This window comes from Anolis sagrei, chromosome 1, assembly GCF_037176765.1.
Source record: "Anolis sagrei isolate rAnoSag1 chromosome 1, rAnoSag1.mat, whole genome shotgun sequence".
NCBI lineage: Eukaryota > Metazoa > Chordata > Lepidosauria > Squamata > Dactyloidae > Anolis > Anolis sagrei.
The window spans coordinates 308985430-309008446 of NC_090021.1; the positions used below are offsets into that span (position 1 = coordinate 308985430).

The 23017-nt window shown below is 39.2% G+C and overlaps 1 protein-coding gene across 50 annotated transcripts in view; it reads left to right on the plus strand.

Annotated features, from left to right (window-relative positions):
- The window catches only part of NRXN3 (neurexin 3), a 1474105-nt gene that overhangs the window by 1406222 nt on the left and 44866 nt on the right, over positions 1-23017 (plus strand). For 34 of the 50 annotated variants that reach the window (XM_067462930.1, XM_067462927.1, XM_067462933.1 and 31 more), the window contains one exon: positions 19675-19759. In XM_067462930.1, coding sequence (XP_067319031.1) covers positions 19675-19759 — 85 coding nt within the window. The remainder of the gene's footprint in view (positions 1-19674; positions 19760-23017) is intronic. The other 16 variants (XM_067462932.1, XM_067462928.1, XM_060757672.2 and 13 more) reach the window with 1 other exon arrangement.

Sequence of the window (23017 nt, forward strand, 5' to 3'; positions counted from 1 at the left end):
TCTGCCCTCAGAGTACAGGTACATTTGACTTGTTGAACACACTCTCATGTTGCAAGCTTGGCCAGTCATTTCCCTGTTTCCATCTGTGATCTGTTGCAGTATATGCTATAGAACAGAGGTTCTTAACCTTTTTTTTTGTTCCATGGACCCCTTTGCCAACCAGATGAAAACCACAGACCCATTCTCAGAAGGTAATGGGAGATAATTTTATAATACGTGACATTGGCATGTTTTAAAATTACATTTTAGGATTATTTAAAATTATGTTTTACAACTTTCCCACAAGTTTAATATCTGATTACATAACAGGGGGCAACAACTTCCTAACACCCATCACAATTTAAAATTATGGATGAGCATAAAATATTTTTCAAATTATGCAACAACTGAATGTGATATGAAATGATTATTACTGTAATTTAGTAGATACATTCATCAGTGAAGGAAATACAAGATTTCGGTTAGAGGTCAGATAAAAATGATAATAACTTGATATTTTACCCAATTCAACCCACAGATACCCTAAAAAATTTCCCATGGACCCCTAGCCTTAAAAAAAAAATCCATGAAATTCATGAAGTCAACATAGGTTGGCAGTTGACTTGAAGGTATATACACACAAATACACACATAAATACTTGCAATAGTTAACTCTTCATTATATGTGAACATGCCAAGATAGGAGGAGACAAATTGTGCATGTGTAGGCACCAAGCTCATTTCTATCTCAGTTTATTAAATCATCCATATACAGCCACTGTCTGTCTGCCTCGGAGGCTTTTCAATTGTTATTATTACTAAGACAGAGCATATTATGTGTAGTCCTATAATCACAGCTCAGATATAGGAGGTAGAGTGGTGGAAGGGAAAATAGAACCATCAGGTTTAAAAAAAAATAAGAAAAGAAAATGGCACAAGAAGTATTAATGAAGGCACAAGGTGGGAACACATGTTGGATTGCATATGTGTTTCCTTTAATGCATGATCATTCAAATATATAGATTTTGCTTCCTTTTAATTAGGAAATAGAACCATCAGGTTATTTGTGTATTTATTTTAGAAAATGGCACAAGAGATATCAATGAAGGCATGGGGTGGGAACACAGGTTGGATTACATGTGTGTTTCCTTTAATGCATGATCATCTAAATCTATAGATTTTGCTTCCTTTTAATTCACCCATCAGAAGAAGAGGTAAATCGTCACAGGGCTTCCAAGCCTTAAAAGATTGTCATTAAAGCCACTGTGTTGTACTTCGTTATTTATTTCTCTCTCTGAATGATCCAATCAATAAGAGAAGAAAATCAAAGGCAGCTCCCTCCCTTAAAGAGAGAAAAGACAAGTTAAATAAAGATGTCCAGGAGACTGGAGCAAAACAGGCCAGCAAAACGACATATTGATTTCCAGCAAAGAAACAGATTGTAAATGAAAAATATTATTCTGACATAGTTATTAAATGAAGGGTTGACACAACAAGCAGAGAGGCTGTTTTCTTTCGCTAGGGGCTTTGTTCAGAAAGGGCAGCTGATACTTCTTTGGCCAGCTGAGCTTTCTTTTAGAAATCCAGGCCATCCTTTTGGTAAGTGAGAGGCTCAAGTGCTGGGACTTTGGCTTTTTTCCTATTTGAAGATTTTAAGGATGAAGAATAAAGAGCAATCCCAGGGTCATAGGAGCAGAAACTCTTGAATTTTTAGCAATTGAATACATCTCCATTTGTGTTGCTAGTAATATATAGGCTGTTGCTAGTAATCATTGAGGTACAGAAGTCTCATGTCAACATCCCCGCCCCCAGCTTGGAAAAAATACTGTTTTGCCTATAGCTGCTAAGTCCCTTCAGGGAGATATGGTGGGTTATAAATAAAGCATTATTATTATTATTGGGTTGTTGTAGGTTTTTCGAGCTACATGGGCATGTTCTAGAAGCATTCTCTTCTGACATTTCACCTGCATCTATGGCAAGCATCCTCAGAGGTTTTGAGGTCTGTTGGAAACTATGAAAAACTGGGTTTATATATCTGTGTAATGTCCAGGGTGGCCATAAAAGTCTTTGACAATACATTATTATTATTATTATTATTATTATTATTATTGGAATTCCTCAAGCTGGATGGACATCTCCATCTCCATCCTCTGCCCCAAATTGAAGGAGCTCACAGTGACATATATAAAGTTTTCCTCCTTATGATTTTTACAAGAGCTGGAAAATGCCTGAATTTGATACATATGCATGTATTGAAGAGTTTTCTTTGTGGCTTTTGGGTAAAAATCATGCTTTTTTTTTGTGTCAGGAGCGACTTAAGAAACTGCAAGTTGCTTCTGGTGTGAGAGAATTGGCTATCTGCAAGAACGTTGCCCAAGGGATGCCTGGATGTTTTTCATGTTTTACCATCCTTGTGAGATGCTTCTCTCATGTTGCCTCATGGGGAGCTGGAGCTGACAGAGGAAGCTCATCCGCACTCTCCCCGGATTCAAACCTCTGACCTGTCAGTCTTCAGTCCTGCCAGCATAAGGGTTTAACCCATTGTGCCACCAGGGGAAATCATGCTTAAATGGAGAGTGTAGACTCAGAAGCCACAAAACTGGAATGCATGGAAAGCATAACATCATAGTGGCTTCCATAGAGCTGGTTGCTGTATTACCTAAATGTGGCTTCCAACAGACTTATAGATAAGTTAGGTTGCTTTTCATTCTTCTTATTGTGAAATGTCTCATAGGCTATGCTTGTATCAATTGCACTGAGACTATTGAGCTCACAAAGCCCCAGTTCACTCAGTTGATCAGTCAGGGGAATTGGGGAAGGTCAGAGAGCAAGTCACCTGTTCTGCATGTTTCCCCATTCTAGGTAGGGAACGATTTAGCTCCAAATCACACAAGGAATTGCTAAGTGTCATTTGTAGAAAAGAAGGAAAGCTGAAAGTCATATCTGGCTGCTTGTGTGTATGTGTGTTATGTGTGTGTTTGTCTGTATCTGTGTGTGTTAGAGGCAAAGCCAGAGTGTGCATGCATAATCAATAAACAAGCAATCTAGATTTCCTGAGATGTGTGTTTTATTTATTTATTTAGCTCCTAAATAATATGTAATTTCTCCAGGCCAAGAAATAAATGGAAGGGATTTAGAGGGATTTGCTTATCAGCGGAACACCACGTAGCATTACATTCCTCCTGCTTTTGGGAAGGTACATTGAAGTTCAGTTTAAGCTGCTGTGGTTCAATACTCTTCTTTCCTCTGTCAGGGCACCTTGAACAACAGACAAATTAATCCTCCCCTTCTTTTTCTTCCCTGCCTTTTTTGCAACCCTTGTCTATTTAGATTCCCTTACCCTTCCTGCTAAAATCAGAGAGAAATGTGGGGAGGAGAATAAGGACAACCTGAACTCCCTCCTCTTCACTGCCCCACCTTTTCATGGTTTTTTGTAAGGCCCAAATCAACATTATCCTGTAGTTAACACAGAATGTGGTGTGGAAGCAGAGGGCTCTTATCTGAACAGCAGCAACAAACAACTGGTTCTGTGGAGCAATTGCATTTCCCAAAGGCTAATTTCATCTCACAATGCGATTTACTTGGTACACCCAGACGAAGTGTAGAAATGAAGGCTAATTTATATCCCCCTTTTTAACTTGTATGACTAGTTATTTCATCTCATATCTGCTGTGGTAATGATTGAGTGCCTGATTTTGTTACAGTGGGTAGCCCCATTGTGCACCCCACTTAATGATATAATTTGGCAGTGAGTACAGCTTCCACTTTTATGTCCAACAGTGATCACATATGCAGGAAATGTAAGGGGTGGGAGGTTTTCTGAGAAAGGAGGCTTGGTTTCTTTGTTGTTGTTAACTATGGTTGATGTGGAGAATAAAGGGCATGCTGGTTAATAACTGGCTCCCAGTTAATCAGAATCCAGGGTTTATAAGAAAGAATGGGTTCCTATGATTTCTTCCTTTAAGTGAAATGTGGATGGCAAGAACTCTCCTCGTGGCTTTTTTTTTTAGGGGATAGAGAAATGGGGAAAGTTCAATGCAGGATTAAGCAGCAAGTTAAATAATTAGAGATCAGGGCCTCAGTTTATGAGGGAGCTCATTTTAAAAAAAAAGAACACACTTAAATTTTCAGTTTTACTGTTGGATGCTGGCAGCTTCCATGAATGTTAACAGAGCTATCCAAGGTGCTGAATCCATTTTGGCCACAAGGTTCAGTACTGTGGATAGCTCTTCCAAAGCACAAATCAAAACACAGAACAGATTCACAATCACCTGCTGCCACTAGTTTTATGTAACTGTTGAATGTATTTTGATTTGTTTGTTTGGGGAAGGTTGCGAGACCTCATAAAATTGTCATCACTTAAGGCCTCGATATAGCTTAATATGATCCTTAGGATTGTTCTCTTTCTCTATCTGGATGAGGCAAGGCGTCTATCAGTCCAGCATCTTGTTTTCAACAGTGGCCATATGCAGATGGATTACAGCTTTCAGAATCATCCAGCCAGCATGGGAAACATTCAGATAATTTCTTGTACTGCTGTAATATGGCTGCTGACTGGCTCCAGAAGATCTCATACACTCTGGAGAACAGATACACAGATAATGGGAAATAAATTGCATAAATATCCTCAGGCAAAACACAGGCCTCATTTTTCTTCAGTCTGAGCCGCTACATCATAAGAGTAAAAATGTGCCCATTCCCTTCCCATAGTCTTTGAAGAGAGAAATAGCTTGGCTAAAGAAGGGATCATGTGTTTTTGGATTACATGTCCCATCAGCCATACCAAGCTTAGGCAATAGTGAATATTGTTGTGAATTAATGTAGTAGATAGTTATTACATCTTGCTGTAACACATAGTCGCACTGATATTCCTTGTAAGAAAGACAGAAAAAAGAAAGAAAATACATTTCCAAAGTGCTTTTTGTCTATCTCTGGAACAACAGGAAACAGTAATTCCACCTGGTCATGGTTAAAAGCCACCTGAAGATTCAGGTTTGCAAGTTGGGTTACCCTGTTCTTCTTGCTGTTGCCCTTGTCCTAAAATGCAAAGGTCTTGGGGGGGGGGGGGCTGTTCTTTTTTCCCTTCGTATTTTTCAAAAAGTAATTCAGTTCTTTATTTAATGTGACAATCTGTTTAATTTTATTCTAATATCATAACATGTTGTTCAACATCTTACACCATGTTTGCACACTCATATAATTATAGGGTGGTTCAATGAAAAAAAATTGAACAGAAAATTATAATGTGGATTCATATTACAAGAGAAGAGATTCTTAAACAGCAACAACTGTTTAAGAGTAGAATAGATTGCCTCAGAGTACAGCAGACTCAGCTTTCTAGGACATTTTTAAACACAGGTTGAGCATCTTTCAGGAGTACCGTAGCTGTGTATTTCTACTCAGCAAGGGGTTGAACTAGATGATTCTGGTGACCCCTTGCAGTTTTAAGAGTCTGTGATCCTATTATTCTATGGTTGGACTGCACTACCCTTCAGCTGATAATCAGAGTTGTGCAGCCTACTGTGTATCTGCTAGTGTTCTTGTTTATTTGTCTATTGTCCAATGTATGCTGATAATAGGTTGAATCACTGAAGGCTAATAGTTACATATTATCCATGATTGCTCCAATTAATTGTAATGGCTAAATCATACAGAACTCAGCACAACCATGAAATTAATGAATTCATTGCACAACGGTCCAAAAAGTATGATCAGAAAAAAGGAGGATGCTAAACAGAGGCTGGATAATCATCTGTCAGGGATACTTTGATTGTGCTTTTTCTGTATGGCAGGGGATTGGTCTAGATGGCCCATGTGGTCTCTTCCAACTCTGTGATTATATGATTCTATGATACTATGTGTAAAGGCTTCCCCTTCGTTGTGTGATATTCTATTCAATCTAGTGTGCTGCCACCATCTGTGAGGTGCTAGGCTATGCTGCTACCAATTAATAAGGGTTTTCTATTCAGTTTATTAAGTTTATCCTGCTGAAGTAAAGATCCCCATTGGGATTTCTCCTCTTATTAGCACACAGCTAAACCACAAACCTAAATAAGTTCCCTTGACATATTTAAATCACTCAGGCTAAAAACTTTCCCTTAATTTGGTTCACCACACATTTGAACCACCTTCCCTTTAGCTCGATGACCAAAGGACTGAAGCCTCAAAATGTCTGCTTCTGGTAAGTGCAGTTGGCTCCACCCCTTTCTCCATGGCAACCTAATTCAGAGTGCTGAGCTTGGTCCCATCCCCCTAGTACTGTCATTTCTAAATGGTTAACCCTTTATGTACATCATAACTGTCTTTTACCTCCTGAACATATACATATAATAATATTCAACCGTCTAAGCATATATATATACATACAATCATATTTAACTGTAGAGACACATATACATAACTACGCTTAACTTACAGTTAAAAATCAATGCTTCATCATACCTTCCAACCCATAAAGATTATTTTTGACTTTTCTACAAACTAGAATAGTCAAAAATAATATGAGTTGCATAAACACATCATACAATAATATCTTACCACACAGTTACACTACAATACCTTAATAACATACAAACCACAGATCTACCTGACATATTATCACATTGTTCTTACGGCATCCTAGAAAGTGAGTCTGCTACCACATTGGTTTTACCTTATAAAAAAGCCTATAATCTACACAAAACCGGATGGTGTTGTCTGGTTTTTGTACTAGGACAATAGGTGATGCCCATGGGCTATTAGATGGTACTATAATGCCCATTCCTAGCATTTCTCTTATCTCCTTTTCGATACATTTAGTCAACTTCCCTGTAACTCTGTATGGAGAGGATGCGATAGGTGCGGTGTCACCTGTAAGAATTCTATGGTAAATTCCTTTTCCCTTCCTGGAAGGTCTGAAAAGATCTTATCATGTTTACTAAGTAATCCCTTAATCTGAGTTCGTTGCTCTAAGTACAACTCTCCATCAATTTTTACTTGATCTAAACTCCTACAAGCCTTCCTGTTTCCCTCCCAAAAGGAAAATGTCCCGGTTTCTTCCCCTGTTACAACCATACATACATTAGCTGATCTATTTACATACAGTTTTAACATATTTAGATGCACCAGTTTCTCAATATTAGTCTGTTAATCAAAGATCAGATAGTTCACAGTGTTGCACTTCTTGGTCACTTTCCATGGACCTGTCCAGTCTAATTGAAGTTTGTTAGACTTCACTGGAGCAAGATATAGGACCTCGTCTCCTACGTTGAAATTCCGGAGTCTCGATGACAAGTCATATTGCAATTTCCACTTCAGCTGGGCTGCTGCTAGATTGTCTCTGGCTATGTTTCTTGCTGTCTCCATCGTAGTTTGAAGATCTTGGAGATATCTTGTCACTGGTACTGGTTCCTGTTCCGGAAATGTCTCCCGAAACTCTTTCACAAGGTCGAGTGGTCCTCTCGCTTGTCGGCCATACAGCAACTCGAACGGACTGTATCCGGTACTTCCCTGAGGAACCTCTCTATTAGCAAATAAAAGCTGCTGCAGTTTCACATCCCAATCATGTGGATGTTGTTGACTGTATGCTTTGATCATCCTCACCAAGGTCTTATTAAGATTATCTACCAGTCCATTGGTCTGTGCATGGTATGCCAAAGATGTCAAATGTTTAATACCACACAGCTCTAACAGTTTTTCCATCAATCTTGAGGTGAATTGAGTTCCTAGGTCAGATATCAGTTCTTTTGGATAATCTGTTCTCCCCCATATAGACAATAAGGCATTGGCTACAGTGGTTGTTTCTATGTTAAATAGTGCCACCGCCTCGGAGTATCGAGTGGCATAATCAATCATCCTGAGAATGTATTTACACCCTCGCTGACTTGGTTTAGGCAATGGGCTTATTATACTCTGAAAAATTGTTCTCCAATGATCGGCATTGGAATTAATTGAGCTTTTGTTTTATCTCACCCTGAACTAATTCGTTGACAGGTGTCACATGACTGACAAAATTCTTTAATTTGGTGGTACATGCCGAGCCAAAAGAAGTTTTTAGCAATTCATTGTGTTATGTAACTATAAGCGGCCGAGAGAGTGTCAACCTTTGTTTCTCTAATTCTAATTCCATTTTTCTCAACTCTGCCTGCCTGATTTTCTCTCTATCCTCAATTTCTAGTTTCTTTAACTCAAGTTGGTCCTTAAGGGACATCACAGACATTGGTGTTTGTTCTGAATCTGAGCTTTCTTCTTCCTGACAAACTTCAGTCTCCTCTGTTTCCTCTGTCACTTTCTTTTGTCTTCTGGTGGCCATCTTTTTGAGCTCTAACTTTACCTCACAACCTTTACCTCCAAACCTTTCTCTTATATGATCTTGGGCACTAAATTAGTTATCTTAGGCACTAGAATAGCTTTATTACACGATCCCACCACTGCCACCAATTTGTAAAGGCTTCCTCTTCTTTGTCTGATACTCTATTCAATCTAGTATGCTGCCACCATCTGTGAGGTGCTAAGCTATGCTGCCACCAATTAATAAGGGTTTCCTATTCAGTTTATTAATGGATTCCCCTATTTTCATATAGATTCACTGCTACCACTCTGTAGTGCTTCTTTTGGTGTGTAGCGAAGTTTTTCTTCTTCTTTGAAGTAGTACACTGAGACTTGAGTTACTAAAACAGGAACAAGTTTATTTGGAGTATGGAAGGGTCTTAATGGTTTCAGAGTTCTCTTCTCCTGAGGTATAAAGCTTCACGAGTCACAGTTTCAACAAATCTTAATATAACTTTAGAATGTCTTTTACTTCACCAACTAGTTCTTTAGTTGTTACACTTCTAAATATGTTTCCTTATTTGACAGATTAACTAAGGTCAGCTAATGCCCCTGTCTCCCTTCAGCTTCCTGCTGAAGTAAAGATTCCCGGTGGGATTTCTTCTCCTATTAGCACACAGCTAAACCACAAACCTAAATAAGTTCCCTTGACTTATTTAAATCACTCAGGCTAAAAGCTTTTCCTTACTTTGGTTCACCACATGTTTGAACCACCTTCCCTTCAGCTCGATGACTAAAGGTCTGAAGCCTCAAAATGTCTGCTTCTGGTAAGTGCAGTTGACTCCACCCCTTTCTCCATGGCAACCTAACTCAGAGTGCTGAGCTTGGTCCCATCCCCCTAGTTCTGCCACCCCTTTATATACATCCATAACTGTCTTTTACCTCCTGAACACATACATTAATATGAACACATACATATATTAATAATATTAATAAGCATATATATATATATATATATATATATATATATATATATATATAATTATATTTTTATATATATATATATATATATATATATATACACACACAATCATATTTAACTGTAGAGATACATATACATAACTATGCTTAACTTACAGTTAAAATCAATGCTTCATCACACTATGATACTAAAGAACAATGCTTAAACTGAAAAGCTAGAAATATGCACCAGGAATAATTCAAATTAGCAAGAGTGAACTTCAAGATCTAAAACTAGATCTAAAACTCTATAAAATAGAGTAGACCACATAAAAAGCTCAGATAGAGCATGGTGTAATCTTTTATCTTTGAGGATGTTTATTGGCAGTTCCAGCATTGTTTTATTTTATATTTCACCTTTTTGCCGTATTCTGTGGGAATGTCCGCAGAAGGACTTCTCAAGGTGACTTCAAAGTCCTTGTACATAAGTGGAATATGGATTCTCAGAAGGATTAGAACTAGAACCCACAATCCCTTTATCAGAAAACAATTTAGATGATTGAATGGAGCAGAGTTTCAAGTGTGCAGTAATTTAGAGAAAACCAATCTCCAGATCTCTAAGAGAATATAAGCCACTTAAAACATATTATAAATAAAAAGTGAGGCAGTCATCAAGAACATGCTGTGGCACAATTTGTCTGCTGGACTTCGGAGGGGAGATATTTATAGGTCTCTCTTTTTTCATTCCCAGAAAGAATGAGAACATCATTCACTGGGTGGGTTATTTATAATTTCATAAAGCTGTTGCACCGGTGAGGTTTATTTTATCTTGTGCTTAATGCCCATCAAATCATGGCACAGTGAGCAAATAAGGAAGTCGAAAGGGGATTGTTTTCAGTGGAAGATTTTGGAGATAAGCATTTTATGTGGAACAGTGGGTCAAAGGATGTGGCTTTAGAGCATAAATTCTAACTTTGGACTCTTGGAGAGGAGGAGAAGGGATGCAGTTGTCCTGACCACATTTTGCCATGCAATCTAGACTTCTCCCTCGGTGCCCATGATGTATAGTAATGAACACAGACGTAGGTCCCATACCAAACACAAGATTGATGAACCCCTTGGAGTGAATAATTAGGAGGTGGTGATTGCAGAAACAATAATTCATTAGAGGCAGTTTTGTGAATCTGGGGGAATTTGAAGGTAAATATGCTCATAAATCCTCAAGGTTAGGTGCAGACTTCAAAGCTTTTTTCTCTTGTGCCGCTCTTTGGTACCAAGGCAATTTCAATAAACACTGCAGTGAAGCAGAGGGGCAATAATATTAATAATAATATAAATGCAATAAAAATTGTTTCAGAGGACAAACAAAGAGTCTAATGTCTGGGGAGATGTTTTATTGAAAGTTATTATAATACCTCCCTTTAGTTTTGAGGCCATTAATACTATTCTAAACAATTCCAGTCTTAAGGTTTTGTTTTTTTTTTAAAGGTAAATACATATTTTATAACAGGACATGGTGAGCAATATTTTGTATAGATGCTATATTTTATCTAGATGAAATACGTGACAGGTAAATATATTTTGTTTTTATCTCTAATCATCCTTTGCAAATGCAAGTTTTTTTTTACTTTACTGCAGTAATGAGTATACCTATTGTAAAATAACTAAAATATTTAATTGTATCAATTCCTATCCTAGAAAAAAGCATGTAGAAAGATATAGTGATGATGATGATGATGATGAAGATGATGATTTCAAACTCTGGGCCTCTTCTAGGTAAATTTGGTAAAATCATCATCTTCATCATCATCATCACTATATCTTTCTACATGCTTTTTTCTGGTATTTAAAATTCTGAATGGCTCGTTAAATTACAGGATTAGAGCTCTTTGTCAGAGGATTCTCAGTGCCTCACAAACATATGTGTCATAGGTTTCTGTACTATGGAATTATACGTGGTATGAAACTATTATAACTGTGTAGCATGGCTAAAGGACAGGAGAGTTAAAGTCAATCTACCACCATTTGAACACTAGACAGGTAAGTTTGGCTGAAATGTAAATGGGACATAGAGGTCAAATAATATTCATCCCAGACTGGGCAGAAAGAACATCATTAAACTAGGATTTTACCCAAGTTTTAGATCCAGAAATGACTTCATCAGATGAGCTACTTTGCCTATCATATGGCACTTGTTCTCCCTTTCAGCACAGAGAGAATTACACGAAGCATGTGTACTTTCAGCCAAGCTCCATGTTGAAAAAGGAAAGCTAGCAGCGTACGCCACAGCCATGGCAACATGGGAGGCTCCCCATGTTGCCTTAGTAGCAATGGGGGGAAAGCTTCCCCCCGTGGGATGGGGGTCAAGGTAAGGTAGGCAATACAGGGCATGGAGCAACAGGTTCTCCACGTCCCTTGACAGGACCCCATGGATTCACCACACTGCATGGTGAATCCACTCGTCTCATGTCTGATGGCCTGATCTTCACATAAAGGCAGCAGAGTTGAGAATTGGGTTGTTGTAGGTTTTTCCGGGCTATATAGCCATGTTCTAGAGGCATTTTCTCCTGACGTTTCGCCTGCATCTATGGCAAGCATCCTCAGAGGTAGTGAGGTCTGTTGGAAGTAGGAAAATGGGTTTATATATCTGTGGAATGACAGGGTGGGACAAAGGACTTTTATCTTCTGGAGCTAGGTGTGAATGTTTCAACTGACCACCTTGATTAGCATTTAATGGCTTGGAAGTGCCTGGGGGGAATCTTTTGTTGAGAGTGATTTGATGTGCCTGATTGTTTACTCTCTGTTGTTTTGCTGTTGTAATTTTTGAGTTTTTTAATACTGGTAGCCAGATTTTGTTCATTTTCATGGTTCCTTCCTTTCTGTTGAAATTGTCCACATGCTTGAGGATTTCAATGGCTTCTCTGTGTAGTCTGACATGGTGGTTGTGAGAGTGGTCCAGCATTTCTGTGTTCTCAAATAATATGCCGTGTCCAGGTTGGTTCATCAGGTGCTCTGCTATGGCTGATTTCTCTGGTTGAAGTAGTCTGCAGTGCCTTTCATATTCCTTGATTCGTGTTTGGGCAATGCTGCGTTTGGTGGTCCCTATGTAGACTTGTCCACAGCTGCATGGAATACGGTAGACTCCTGCAGAGGTGAGAGGATCCCTCTTGTCCTTTGCTGAACGTAGCATTTGTTGGATTTTCTTGGTGGGTCTGTAGGTGGTTTGTATGTTGTGTTTCCTCATTAGTTTCCCTATGCGGTCAGTGGTTCCCTTGATGTATGGCAAGAGCACTTTTCCTCTGGGTGGATCTTCATATTTATTCTTGTGGCTTGTTCTTGGTCTTGCAGCTCTTCTGATGTCTGAGGTGGAGTATCCATTGGCCTGTAGAGCCCAATTTAGGAGGTTCAGTTCAGAGTTGAGAATGTGAGGAATTTTTACAAATGTCTCATTTATGATCAAAACATACAGTCCCAACAAAAAGTTTCAGTTGTGGGTCTTCTCACCTCCACTACAGGTGTGATGTTGAGCAATGTTTTGTCATAAATTTTGCACTTTCCTTTTTTTTTGCAAAGATGCCTCTAGCTGCACCACTGCACAAAAGGGCATCACTAAAGGATTGCAAATAGAAAATTACATTTAAGAAATGCCTCTTACAAAAATCAACTAGCAAGTTAAATTGGCTGCTCCTCAACCAAGGGTCAAGGAAGGCACGTAGCTTTGCTTCTTTTTTTAAAGCTCTGCTCAGTTACTTGGATTTTCTTATATAAAGGTCATCATCACTTTCCAATCACACATACATATGCCAAGATATTGAATGCAGATCCAGCTCACTATTTCACCTGTGATTGTACCATACTTCCAACTCTCCAAATTTGGCAAGGACAATCTCAGTTGCTCCTTCATCATCCCACTTTTTCAACTGCTTTGAGAATGTCCCAGGTTCTCTCTCTTCCCACTTTTTACTTTCCCCACTTGTGTAATTGAATTGATACAAACTGAGCTCAAAGCACAAAAGTAGTTTATACTCAGTTAACTCAGCAAGGATGAGAGGAAATAATCCCAATTAAACAGCTCAGGGGAAGATCTCAGGGGCTCACATGTCTTTACACTAATGCATAGAGCATGGGAAATAAACATGACGAACTCCAACTTTTAGCACAACACCACAAATATGATATCATAGGCATCACTGAAACCTGGTGGGATGACTCCTATCGCTGGAATGTAGACATCGAGGTCTATAACCTCTTTCACAGAAACTGAACAAAGGGGAGAGGAGGCGGAGTAGCCTTATATGTCAAAAACTCTTATGCTGCAGAAGAAATGCATGACAGCAATCCGGGAAACCAGCTTGAAAGCATCTGGATAAGAATCAAGGGAACTGGGACTCAAAAAGATCTTGTTGTAGGAGTCTACTACAGACCTCCAAGCCAGGAGGAAGAACTTGATGAAGTCTTCTGCCAACAGTTGACCAAACAGGCACAGAGAAGAGATGTAGTAGTCATGGGCGATTTCAACTATCCCGATATTTGCTGGAAAACAAACTCGGCCAAGAGTACAAAGTCCAACAAATTCCTCGCTTGCCTTGCAGACAATTTCATGGTCCAGAAGGTAGAAGAGGCAACAAGGGGATTGGCTACTCTTGATCTCATCCTAACAAATGTGGAGGACCTGATCGATGTGGTTGAAGTGGTAGGATCCTTAGGGGCAAGTGACTATGTGCTCCTGCAATTTGAGGTACAAAGAAAGGCCGAAACTAAGACAAGTCAAACCCGCATTTTGGACTTTAGGAGAGCTGATTTCCAAAAAATGAAGGAAACACTGAGCAGCATTCCGTGGACACAGATACTAAAAGACAAGGGAGTTACGGATGGATGGGAGTTTCTCAAGAGTGAAATACTCAAGGCACAGTTGCAAACCATGCCAACAAAAAGAAAAAATAGGACAAGTACAAAGAAGCCAGAATGGATGTCCAAAGAACTTCTAACTGTGCTGAGACACAAAAGAGACATGCACAAGAAGTGGAAAAAGGGAGAAATCACCAAAGAAGAATTCAAACAAATAGCCAACAGCTGTAGGGAAAAGGTCCGCAAGACTAAAGCACAAAACGAGCTCAGGCTTGCCAGGGACATTAAAAACAATAAAAAGGGATTCTTTTCTTATGTCAGTAGAAAAAGGAAAAACAAGGAGGTGATAGGGCCTCTTCGAGGAGAAGATGGGGCAATGCTGACAGGGGATAGGGAAAAGGCAGAACTACTAAATACCTTCTTTGCCTCGGTCTTCTCACAAAAAGAAAGTCATCTTCAACCTCAGCAAGACGGAGTGGATGAGGGATTGGAGGACATCCAACCCCAAATTGGGAAACAAGTCGTACAGGAATACCTGGCCACTCTAAATGAGTTCAAGTCCCCAGGGCCAGATCAACTACACCCAAGAGTATTGAAGGAACTAGCGGAAGTCATTTCGTGACCATTGGCAACCATCTTTGAAAGTTCTTGGAGAACGGGAGAAGTCCCAGCAGATTGGAGGAGGGCCAATGTGGTCCCAATCTTCAAGAAGGGAAAAAAAGGATGACCCAAACAACTACCGTCCGGTCAGCCTCACGTCAATACCAGGCAAGATTCTGGAAAAGATTGTTAAGGAAGTGGTCTGCAAACACTTAGAAACAAATGCGGTCATTGCTAATAGTCAACATGGATTTATCAAAAACAAGTCATGCCAGACTAATGTGATCTCTTTTTTCGATAGAGTTACAAGCTGGGTAGATGAGGGGAATGCCGTGGATGTAGCGTACCTGGATTTCAGTAAGGCTTTCGACAAGGTCCCCCATGACCTTCTGGCAAGGAAACTAGTCCAATGTGAGCTAGGCAAAACTATGGTGAGGTGGATCTGTAATTGGTTAAATGGACGAACCCAGAGGGTGCTCATCAATGCTTCCTCTTCATCCTGGAAAGAAGTGACGAGCGGAGTGCCGCAGGGCTCCGTCCTGGGCCCGGTCCTGGTCAACATCTTTATTAATGACTTAGATGAAGGGTTAGAAGGCAGGATCATCAAGTTTGCAGACGACACCAAATTGGGAGGGATAGCCAATAGTCCAGAGGACAGGAGCAGGATTCAAAACGATCTTGACAGATTAGAGAGATGGGCCAAAACTAACAAAATGAAGTTCAACAGTGACAAATGCAAGATACTCCACTTTGGCAGGAAAAACGAAATGCAAAGATACAGAATGGGGGACAATGCCTGGCTCGAGAGCAGTACGTGTGAAAAAGATCTTGGAGTCCTCGTGGACAACAAGTTAAACATGAGCCAACAATGTGATGTGGCGGCAAAAAAAGCCAATGGGATTTTGGCCTGCATCAAGAGGAGCATAGTGTCTAGATCTAGGGAAGTAATGCTACCCCTCTATTCTGTTTTGGTTAAATCACATCTGGAATATTGTGTCCAGTTCTGGGCACCACAATTCAAGAGAGATATTGACAAGCTGGAATGTGTCCAGAGGAGAGCGACTAAAATGATAAAAGGTCTGGAGAACAAGCCCTATGAGGAGCGGCTTAAGGAGCTGGGCATGTTTAGCCTGAAGAAGAGAAGGCTGAGAGGAGATATGATAGCCATGTATAAATATGTGAGAGGAAGCCACAGGGAGGAGGGAGCAAGCTTGTTTTCTGCTTCCCTGGAGACTAGGACGCGGAACAATGGCTTCAAACTACAAGAGAGGAGATTCCATCTGAACATGAGGAAGAACTTCCTGACTGTGAGAGCCGTTCAGCAGTGGAACTCTCTGCCCCGGAGTGTGGTGGAGGCTCCTTCTTTGGAGGCTTTTAAGCAGAGGCTGGATGGCCATCTGTCAGGGGTGATTTGAATGCAATATTCCTGCTTCTTGGCAGGGGGTTGGACTGGATGGCCCATGAGGTCTCTTCCAACTCTCCTGATGTTTCGCCTGCAACTATGCCAAGCATCCTCAGAGGTAGTGAGGTCTATTGGAACTAGGAAAGTGGGTTTATATATCTGTGGAATGACCAGGGTGGGGCAAAGAACTCTTGTCTGTTGGAGCTAGGTGTGAATGTTTCAACTGACCCCATTGATTAGCATTTGATGGCTATTGCTATTGCCTCTCCCAACTTGCTTATTGATATCTTTTCTCATCTTGACCACACTGTGATGCTGGTTGGCTTCACAGATCACAGTTAGCTTCAAGCTATACTACATAAGAGACAGCTTCACGTATCTACATATTTCTGTTGTGACCACCTTTCACAGTTTCTTTCTTGAAGGGAGATTAATGAACGAGGAATAGTGATGGATGGTCAGAACCAGATTTCTGCACAGTTTAAGTGGGTAGCCTCTAAATATATACATTTCTCTCCCACACAGCAATGCTTTTGATTCTTCTTAAAACTGGCACAGCTTAAGGCAGTGAGAACTGGTGGCTCCCATGTCAGGAGGGTTAATTAAAATTTTAATTAAAACTTTAAAGCAGCTATCTAAGGCAATACACTTATTGGAGAGATAGGGTTCAGTACCTTGCATTCCTCATTTAAGGGTCAAAGTACTACCCAAAATAAATTCACTACCCAATTGACATGGCTGCCATCATGCAGCAGTGACTTCAAGCCCCAGAATCTCTTCAGCTATCCTTCTGATAGCTCAGTAGCTATGCAATTGTACCTATAAGTACCATACATCCTACATCATCTCCCGTGTAGTTCATTCACATTGTGTTAGACCTCTATTGTATCCAAAAAGTCTATTGGTTAATAGTAGAGGTGGGGGAATGTATGTATACCAGGGGATATATTGTTTGTCTTTTAGACCCATGATTCTTAACTTTTGCTCATGCTGGCTGAGATGATAGGAGCTGAGGTTTTGCTGATTAAAGTCTCATGTTGTATGTTTACATAAAATTGAAAAGTGAATCTTTTTCTATGTACAATGTAGCTATCCAATTCAATCCTGGTAGTGGAGACCAGGGCGGTGCTGAAATTGGCATTAAAAACCCACTAAAGTAAAATCCTCACATCCATTTCTTAGCTGTAAGATGGTCATGTTTTCATTCCAGTAACCAGAAAATATAAAAACCTATAGTGAAGGATAGAGTAAGTATCCTCCTGCACTGAATCCAAAGACTGCGGATCACTGTAAGCGGCTTCCAAAAATGTTCGGGTAAAGAGCAAGCCTGCCAGCTCCATCCAGCCACATCGAGATGGGTTCTCTGGAGCATATGATTCAGGAATTCTTATTACTGAGACCCCACAGCCCTATGTGAGCAGCACCCTTTATGCATGCAAGAGAGAAATAGCGAAGCAAAACGAATTTCATGTCAGACTTCTTTTGAGCTCACGTTGCTGAGGGCAGGGTAATTTTGTACTCTTGTGGCTGAGCCATATAGTCTGAGTCCAGAGGCTTCCTGAGAAACTTCCTAATGGTCTCCATTAGTAATTCAACTAATTGCAGCAATTACATGAAGGAGTTGCTGCTGGGGAGAGAAGCCATTACACTTCTCCTTAACACAGAGGTACATGCTGCTCGGTAATTAGAACAGCCACCAGAAAACCAGGGGAGAGGAGAAAATTACCAGCTGGAATGTGCAAGGGACATGTGCTGGGTCCATGGATGTTCTTGATGTGTTCTTAGCTTTTTGGAGCTAACCTTTTTACCTTTGCCATTTACCTCCAGCTATTTCCTTAATATGCCACTGGAATCCATCCTGGTGCATTTAGTAGAGTATTTTATGTGATAGGTACCAATAAGGAATGTGCTGTCTTGCCAGTTGAACAGGGTGGCAGATCTCCATACTACCGCTTTTTGAAAATCTATCCGAAAGGATTACCATATATACTTATGCATAAGATAACCTCATGTATAAAATGAGAGCAGGTTTTGGAACCACAGTAATGGCTTTTGATATGACCCATGGATAAGTCAAAGGCCATTCCATGAAGAGGGGGAGGCATTGATACCACCTCAAGAAGCCAGCTTCCCCTGGTCGCCAACATAGCTATTTTCATCGCTTTGAGTCGCCTGAGGGCTGAGCAAAGCGGTATATAAATAAAGTAAATATAATAAATAATAATAAATTTTCCCACCCAGGCATTCAAAAAGCAATGCCAGAGCAGAGGGAGTCCAGGTTTGAGGCCTTTTTAAGGTTCTTATGAGATTTTGTGTGTGTGTGTGTGTGTGTGTGTGTGTGTGTGTGTGTGTGAGGAGCGAGTGACTTAAGAAACTGCAAGTCACTTCTGGTGTGAGAGAATTGATTGTCTGCAAGGACATTGCCCAAGGGAAACCTGGATGTTTGGATGCTTTACCATCCTTGTAGGAGGCTTCTCTCATGTCCCTATATGGGGGAGCTGGAGCTGACAAAGGGAGCTCATCTGCGCTCTGCCTGGATTCAAACATCCGACCTGTTGATCTTCAGTCCTGCTGGCACAACGTTTTAACCCATTTTGCTATGCTCTTGCCTTTTACCAATTTACTCAGAGAAGGAGATTTTTCTTCTTTGATAACAGGTTGCTGTACCCATGTTGACTAGTCAATAAATCAACTCAGGTTTTATGGGTGATTTTTTTTTTTTGGCCTAAAATTTTAAAACTTATACGTGGGTGTACAGTAGCTGTACAAAAAGACTATTGAGAAAATGATATTCTCACCTATGGATGTAAATCTTAGCTAGTTCTTATGTACAGGAATGAATATTTTCAAGTTTTCCCCCACTGGTCAAGATTGGGGCATTTTTCAATAATTTTTCACACTTGAGAGTTTTGGGTGAAAATGGTGTAAATGTTTGTATTTATTTGCAGATAAAATGATCATTTAAGAAAAACAATTTTGGTACCAACACTTACAAAACTACCCACAAAAATGAAATGTTAAGTCCCTCGGAGTCTTTGACAACATTTTAGGACACCCTTTGTCACCAGGAAGGTGAAAGTTTGCAAATATTGGCCAAGATACTACATCAGAAGCATAGCTAAAATATTAAATGTGTGTTGTATTACTGTTATTGTTTATTGCTTTTTTATGAGTTTATTTTAATTGTTTTTATTGTTATTGCTTATATTGATGTATTGTGGGCTCGGCCTCATGTAAGCCACACCGAGTCCCTTGGGGAGATGGTAGCGGGGTACAAATAAAGATTATTATTATTATTATTATTATTATTATTATTATTAAAGCATTGATTCATCTTCTCGTTGGATCCTTGAAAAGCAACTTAAAAGCCAACTTTTCTGAGTGATAGAGTTGTGGGATGCTGGAAGACGGTGTAACCAGTCTCCTCCTGCCAGCTAGTGATAGTGCTACAAAAGGTTATGGCAGCTGCAGTCCAAAAAGGTTTTTGAAGCACTAGCGATGCTCCTCCGCTATTGTCTTTGTAGATACCACAATTATATTTGGATTGGGACCCTACTCCCAATTTGAGCTATTTTTAACATCTCACCTTTTATCTGATCATCATTTCTCTTCTTTTCTGTTCTTTTCTGAAATACTAGACAACAGATGACCTCGTTTCTTCAGCAGAATGTTCTAATGATGATGAAGATCTCATTGAATGTGAACAGAGTGTAGGTAAGCCAGGTCAGTCTTCTTTCTCACTTGCTTTTTCCCATTTTCAATAAACAATGTCTACATATATATATGTGTGTGAATGTATACATATATATCTACACTTATATATGTATATGTAATATATGTATATATATATGTGTAGAATCGTATATATCCAATATAAATGCATAAAGCCAAGCATCCAATCCCATGGAGTTGGTGGGAGTAAAAAGCAAATATTTCATCATTTTGGGAAGCCATCTTTGAATGAATCCAAACATTCTTCAACCACAGCCTGCTCAGTTTCTCTGAATCCTTGTGCTACACATTTGGATTGGTTTTTGAACTGGTTCTGGTGTGAGGAGAAAAAAAGGCAACATGCATATTATTTTTATGAGTATGTTAAAAGTTCGGACTACTATTCCTCCAAACGTCTACCTAATGTCACATCTATTATTTAATCCTTTTCGACGGATATGAAAATGTGACACCGATATTCCATTTGTCCATGGGATTTGGAATGTAGTTAACATGGCTGTGGATTCACACTATTGATATTCTCTTTTTTCTTGAGCAATTTGAGAAGAACTAAAGTGTAATCAGTTCAAAACAAATACCAAGCTGTGCCATGTTACCTGCAACAATGATGCTTCAAAATGTATCCACTGAACAGTCAATACTGATTGTCGCAATCTGAAATGGACTCAATTTCTCTTTTCAAGGCTAGATACATTTTGATGGTTTGATGGCTTTTTTCCTGATAGGACAGATATGACAGTGTAATTTCCAACAGGCAACTGCAGTCTGTTTCATTTTAACTGATTTTTCCAAGTCTTTCTTTTTTTTCTATTTATTTTTTTAATTCCAAAGCTTGCTGTGAGTTAAGCATTTATATAATAGAGAACAGAATTTCATCGAATTTCTGTGTACATTGTAAAAATTGAGTTTTCTGAGAATCTATCCTTAAAAGTGAAACACATAAACAATCTAATTTCTTTCTGTTTTGTTTTTCTATTTTTTTTTTTAAAAAAAACCAAAAAACAAAGGGGGCCTTTTTTGTTAATTTTTACTTTAAAAATCCAAACATCTATTTGTTATGTTCTCAGTTTTTGAAGAATTTCAGATGAATACAATAATAATAATAAAAGTCAACCAAGGCTAGTGCTTTCACATTTCTCTTCCACAAGTCATATTCTGCTTGCATTTTGAAGGTAGGACTTGCTCTGAGGGTAACAAGAACTATTGTGGCATTGCTTATAGCTATGAAGTTCCATGATAAAGCAGAGAGAACATAGTATTTTGGATCAAAGAACGTGTTGATGCACCATCGAATACAAAAAATTGCAGACTAGACTCTCCCTTTTTTCATGTTCTTATGGCTCTTCTCCATCTTGTGTTCATGAAGCCTATTCGAGCACTGATAATAAAATTGAAGCAATCATGTGTTAATGACACTGCTGATAATTCTAGAAGATTACATTTGTAATAGTCTTCTTTCCTGGCTGTCTTCAGTTTAAATAAGCCATCCAGTTTTTGAGATGCAACCTCACCAAGATGGTGAATTAGAGAACAGAGGTGTTATTCTGGCTCCAAGCTGTGATTTTGCGTAGGTCCTTCAGTTGGGTACGTACAAAAGAATTGACCCTTTGGGCAGATAGTGTTTCACTTTCCCCTTGTTACTTTCTACTGCATGCTCTTCCTAACTTGCAGTGATGCAATCCTGCTTTAATATCCATGGCCCCAGACTACAGAATCCTGGGATTTCCTGTTTAAAAGGGATCCTTTAGAATTCCCAATCAGGAAGCTCTAGTGCTCTTGAACTACAAATGTCAGGATTCCATAGGATGTGCCTCTGTTAGCTGAAGTAGAATAATAGTCCTATAACTGTCTAGTGACCTAAGCTTGGAAAATTAGGTTATTTGCATTAGAATCCCCTTAAACCCCCACCACCAACAAGCCATTGGCTGTGTTAGTCAGGGTATTCTGGGAACTGTAGTCAAAGGTAACTTTTCCAAGCTCTGTTCCTCAGTATCATTATTATTATTATTATTATTATTATTAATAATAATAATAATAATAATACATTTTTACAGCTCAAAGCAGGGTACAAAAGGGTCAAAACATATATCCATAAATTACACACAACAAAATACATAGATAATAACACACCATTATAAAAACATATACCAAACATGGGATACAAAAATCAACATGTAGTGGTAATATAATGCAAATTCAAAATTCATAATTCAGAGTTGATGAGTAGGCCTGCTGGAAAAGATAGGTTTTTAATTCTATTTTAAATTTTGATAGCTCATTTAGCTGTTGAATCTCTTCCAGCAGACCATTCCAAAGTCATGGAGGTGCCAATGAAAAGGTCTCAGGTGACAGTTGCCAGTCTAGCTGGTTGGAGTAAATGTCCCCAGAGGACCTCAGCATCCTAAGAGGTGGATTGTGCAGGAGAAGGCAATCCTGTAGGTAACCAGGACTAAAACCATGTAGGGCATTGAAAAATCAAAACCAACACTTTGTACTTTGTACAGAAACTAAGTGGCAACCAGTGGAGTGACTTTCATATGAGTGTAATATGCTCACTCCTAGATGTTCCTATAACCAAACTGGTTGCCATGTTTTGAACTAATTGAAGTTTCCAAATTTGGTACAGACGTAACCCAATGTACAGCACTATGTTCATTATATTTATTTACATGTTTTAATGTCAGGTAGAAGGAAGGTTCAACAATGACATCCAGTAACAGATTGTAAGCTACCATAGACCCAGACTGGATACTCATTTTAGGCCTCAAAGAGTTTGTAACTGCACTTTATAAAAGGTTAGAATACCAGTTTGATATTCTAAATAGCAGTTAGGGAATCATTGATTTAAATTTCTTTGCTAATCTTTTAGGACCTCATTAAACTCTTTCCCTTCTTTCTGATTGCCAAGAAATTTGCATTTAAAACACGAGTCTTTCTCTCCCCTTTATCAATGTTCTCCTCTTATCCACTGCCTGCAGAGATATTGTAAAGGCAATATCACATCACTATGTCTCTCGTGATGAATTACAGTGGCACAGAACCTTGAGATGTGGCATCAATGAATGAATCATGCTGCTACCAAAGGGAGAAGCACCTGTTTATCCATAAAGGTGTAGCTTGGAAACATCAGGGTTGTGCCACAGAACTAAAATAAACCTCAATGGAGGCCGTACATTCTGCTAACCCTGGTTCTTCCTTTTGTTTTCAATCCACTCTTTGACTGATAAAGTTTCTGTTGTATGCCTTTTC